This window comes from Monopterus albus, unplaced genomic scaffold (genome assembly GCF_001952655.1).
Source record: "Monopterus albus unplaced genomic scaffold, M_albus_1.0 scaffold199.1, whole genome shotgun sequence".
NCBI lineage: Eukaryota > Metazoa > Chordata > Actinopteri > Synbranchiformes > Synbranchidae > Monopterus > Monopterus albus.
In genome coordinates, this window is record NW_018128079.1 from 27,835 (window position 1) to 32,238 (window position 4,404).

Here is a 4,404-nt window from a genome sequence, read left to right on the forward strand (position 1 = left end):
TCTTTCCCTTTCTCTCTCGGCAGGTGCTGGCTTCCTGGGTGTGGCTCACAGCTGGGGCGCATCACGTAATCATACACTCTCCTACTTAAGCTACAGAGAAACGCTCAGTCAGTGCTAGTTTGTTGAGGATCTACCCCCATGTTTTCCTTGCCCATGCAAGTAGATGTTATTTTCTCCTGTGCTATGATACAGAACACAAACTCCTATCTCAAAGTAAGACTGAACTAATTCTCTGTCATATTGCTCTGCTGTGGTGTCTCTTCTCTGATGTTGTGCTGTCACCTGTGTTCCTGGTGCTAGCTAGGCTATACTCCTCAAACTAACTCTTACTGCCCAGATGTTTTTTTTCTCCATGCTTCTCCTGCTGCGGTTACCTTCTCTGAGCAACTTCTCTACAGCTCATCTGTCTCTGAGCTAATCTGCCATGCTCCTTCCCCTGAGCTAGGCTGCACAAGCTTCTCTGCTAGCCTGGGTTGTGCTCCTGCCTCTACAGCCCTCAATGCCACAGCTGTTTTCTCCTTTTTGAGGTCTACCACTATAACCCACATGCTTCTGAAGATCCTTCATCTTCAACTGGTGTTTGTCTCCTGCCAAACCAGCTGCCAGCCAGCAGATTGATTACTCCTTCCCTGGCAGAACCACTAACCCAACTCCAAGTCACAGTGAGTCTTGAACTGTTTTCACTCTCTCCACATCTGACACCTGTCTCTCAGAAGCCCTGCTCTGATGGCCACCAGACTCTCTCCACTTCACTTTCTACCTAGGCGTGATTCATCCTGACTCAAGAGCCTTCAGCCTGTGTCAAATCGGCCTTGTTTCCTGTGTTTTGTAATGAATACACCATTTGACCAGAACTGTGATTCTGCTACCTGAGTCCAGCCTGCTTCTCGCCTCCAGGTAAGAAACCCCAAACCTAACAATCTTTTGGATTCATGTTATGCTGATATTTTGTTATCCAACCTTACTTTGTCAATGTAAAGGGGCAGCAGGTCCTCCATGGCCTTCGCAGTATGAACACAGACCTCAGAGGGCTTGATCACTGCTGCATTACCTGGACAGGTAAATGACAAGCAACATATGACACATGCATAATGCACAAGGTACAAAACATTGTATGTTTTGAAGTTTTATATCAAATGATTCAAAATGAAGGGAATATAGAATGTTTGTTGCCCTCTGCAATTTGAGTTATTTTGGTATCTTGTGTTCAGTGTTTTTCCCTTTTTAATTTCTTCATGTTTTGGCACTGCCTGCCTCTAGATGCTACCTCGTAGGTTTTCTAAGCCTGGACACAGTAAAACCTGTTTGTTGTTGTACCCGGTACTTTTTACCATACTGTCTCTGAGACGAGACAGTCCAAGTAACTACAAAACAGTGCTAATTTTTGCCTGTGTTCATGGAATAAATCAACATTACACGCTCGGGCATCTTGCAACCTGCACGCTGAAAGATGAAAGACCCCCGAACCCAACAGGCCTGTACATTATATCTCTTCAGTTGGGCTAGCCCCATACTACACCAACGTCAACCGCGACGTCTCTGGTGCCAGCTTTGCAGCTGGCCATAGCAGTAGTCAAAACATGAAGCAAATCTATGTGTGTGTGTGTGTGTCTGTTGATTAAATGGTGTGTAGCTAAAAACATTCTCATGTTGATATTAAACATAACATATTATGGCTAAGGCTACAGTTATACACGTCATAATAATAATATTAAACACCCTGTCTGCTGACAGTCATCAACTCTTCTCTCTCTAATATCCTTGACCAGATGTACCCTGTAGAAACTCATAAGCATTTAACAGTCTAACTAGACGTCCTATCTCCACTAAACATTTCTAATACATAAAGTATCTATCCAATTTCTGACTAAAAAAATACCTAACATTGTCCTTTTAGTTATCTCAACTCTTGCCTGCTTGTCTTTGGTCTGAGATTGCAGTTTCTGATTGGACACTTGACAGTGAGACTGGTTTTAAAGCTCTGGAAACACTTTGTAGCTGGCAATACTTTAAAATTCACTGCTTATACTAAATGCTACAAGTTATCTACATTAAGACCAACTTTGTCAAAAGTTAAATTCTGCTTCTTTTCAATCTTATGTCAACAAAAGGCACATCTCAGTATTGGAGAAACTAAAATATCATCCCAACTAAAACTGCCAGCAGGTGGCACATGACACAATTTTTTGTGTTGGTCTGTTTAAAACCTTTACATGTGCTGAATCTAACTCAGTCTGGGGAAGGTGTTGACAACTGCCTTTGACTTGTGACCTACTTGTGTATCATCAGATGTGAATGCTAGAGCAAATGATAAAGTTCAAGCTGTGCAAATATTTACAACATGGGCTGCAGCCACACAGGACTCAGTTCATTTCACTCTTTCAGATATCATTTTTATATCACTCAGGACAAGTAAACGATAAAACTAAATCAACTGTCAATGCTGCAGTGTCATGCTAAGCAAACACTCCACACTGAGGTGTGCATCCTAGAGTGACTGGAGGTGAGAAAACACTTGCCTTAGCACCTTTATACAAGCCATTTAAGGGTCTCTGAGACAAAAACATTATTCATGAGTTCAGTCAACAGCTTGGAGCTGAATGTATGCATTAGGATTAACCTTGTCTGAGCTGTGCACACAGCTGAGATGTATGTTCACACACTCAAAGGATACAAAAAAAAAAACCCATGATTATCTGCATGTGACAATTACACATGCTTTAGTTCTATTGCTTATGACAACTTTCTCGTTACTGCAGCACAGAGCAACCTTTGACCCACTATAATCACAAGCTGACCCCAGAGGGTTGGGCAATGCTGGGATTATAAAAAAAGAACTGGAGTGGTTATGATCACAAGATGAGGAAACTGAACAGGATTGAAAAATGTCTAAACTGTCCTCCACTGTGCTGCAGTGGTCTTTGCATGCTTGTTAACTGATAGACTTAATCAGAATACCTTGATTCTTCAAGCTCTAACTAAACTCGTATTAAAACTTTTGAAACTATAAACAGTAGTTTTTCTGCCATCTCGGCAAAAAAAAACAACTACAAGATGGCTATTTTAGCCTTTACTTCCTTGTTACATCCTTCACACCACACTACAGTACCAGCAGCGATGGCTCCAATGAGCGGCTGGATGGTGACAGCCCAGGGGTAGTTCCAGGCCCCGATGATCAGCACCACACCCAGTGGCTCTGGCTTGATGTAGACTGTGTCTGAGAGGGTCAGCAGGTTCTTCTCCACCGGCCGAGGGGCCGCCCAGTCCTTCAGCTTCCTGATGGCGAGGCTGATCTCCCCCTCCAGTCCCAGAGTCTCATATAGCTGGGTCCCCACCTCACTCTGGGCATGAAGGCAATGACTGTTTTACTTATTTTTTGTCTTTTTCACTGTTTTTATTATAAGACCATTTGTAAGCCAGAGAGTTTTAAAACTGTTACCATGCAATAATATATTTGGCACACTTTGCTAATTAATGGGCTGGACTCCAGTTTCTGTTAATCTGTTTGTTTGTGAAGATCTTCCTGTGTTTTGTAATCTAACTTCTACTCCATTAATAATTGTATCATGAACTTGCTTCACAATCTGTGGGATTTCTTTTCTGGGTGTCTTTCTGAAAAGACTTGACCAATTGTTTTTTCAAATGACTCACTAGTTTTAGTGCCTGTCTCTGTTTTCATAAAGTTTGGAGAACTGGGTCAACACCGGGGACAGCAGAGGAAATAAGTCCAGGACTTTATCGTTCTATTCTGCAGACCATGCATTGATTACTTTGGACTCCCCACTTACCCTATTAAGATCTTTCTTGATTGCACCTGAAATCTCTTTCTGTCTCTCGGTGAATAACCGCTGGAGGTTCTTTAGCTGGTGGATCCGGTGCTCTAAAGATTTGGACCTGCCTGTTTCAAAAGCTTTCCTGGCACGAGCCACTGCCTGCTGCTCCCGGGACATCCTGGGAACAGAATTACAAAGATGAGGTAGTTTTTAATCTGCTGCTCTGACTTTATATCCATAAGAGTAACACTAGACCTACAGAAGTTACATATAAAGCTAAAGCAGAATCATCTGAATGCAACGTTAAGGTTTGTCAGTGGATGGCGATGGATCAACCAGCCCTGTCAGAAATTTTGCTTCTCTGCATTTCATTGTACAATTGTTTGTCATGTTATGTGCAGGCCACACCCCTCAGTTTTGTTAAACTAATGTAATTCTTTAGAAGTTTAGTATAAAACTTTAAAGTTTGCTGTAAATTAGTTTAGAATATAACTTTTAGTAATCCTTATTTTTGGAACTATGGATTATTTTCCAGTTTGGGGTGCTTGTACTTTCCTGAACCATAAATAAGTAACCATTTCCACTTTATCATCCTTTTATGCAGCTATTCCACAAACTGGAAATATGCTAC

At 41.8% G+C, this 4,404-nt stretch overlaps 1 protein-coding gene and 1 long non-coding RNA gene across 3 annotated transcripts in view; one reads left to right on the forward strand and one right to left on the reverse strand.

The window, feature by feature from the left end:
* Positions 1 to 4,404, reverse strand: part of aldh3a2b (aldehyde dehydrogenase 3 family, member A2b) — an 8,649-nt gene that overhangs the window by 3,326 nt on the left and 919 nt on the right. Inside the window, exons 2-4 of the mRNA XM_020618002.1 lie at positions 3,789 to 3,951; positions 3,110 to 3,341; positions 966 to 1,051 (exon numbers count right to left, since the gene is read on the reverse strand). Of these exons, the coding sequence (XP_020473658.1) occupies positions 966 to 1,051; positions 3,110 to 3,341; positions 3,789 to 3,950 (480 nt within the window). The 5' untranslated portion in view covers position 3,951. The remainder of the gene's footprint in view (positions 1 to 965; positions 1,052 to 3,109; positions 3,342 to 3,788; positions 3,952 to 4,404) is intronic.
* LOC109970447 (uncharacterized) lies at positions 33 to 3,191 on the forward strand. Of its 2 annotated transcripts, none has more exons than XR_002276419.1 (5): positions 33 to 213; positions 528 to 662; positions 738 to 897; positions 981 to 1,059; positions 3,107 to 3,191. It is a non-coding gene; the product is annotated as an uncharacterized LOC109970447 (long non-coding RNA). The 2 variants fall into 2 exon arrangements; XR_002276418.1 differs by having other exon boundaries at positions 40 to 213; positions 765 to 897.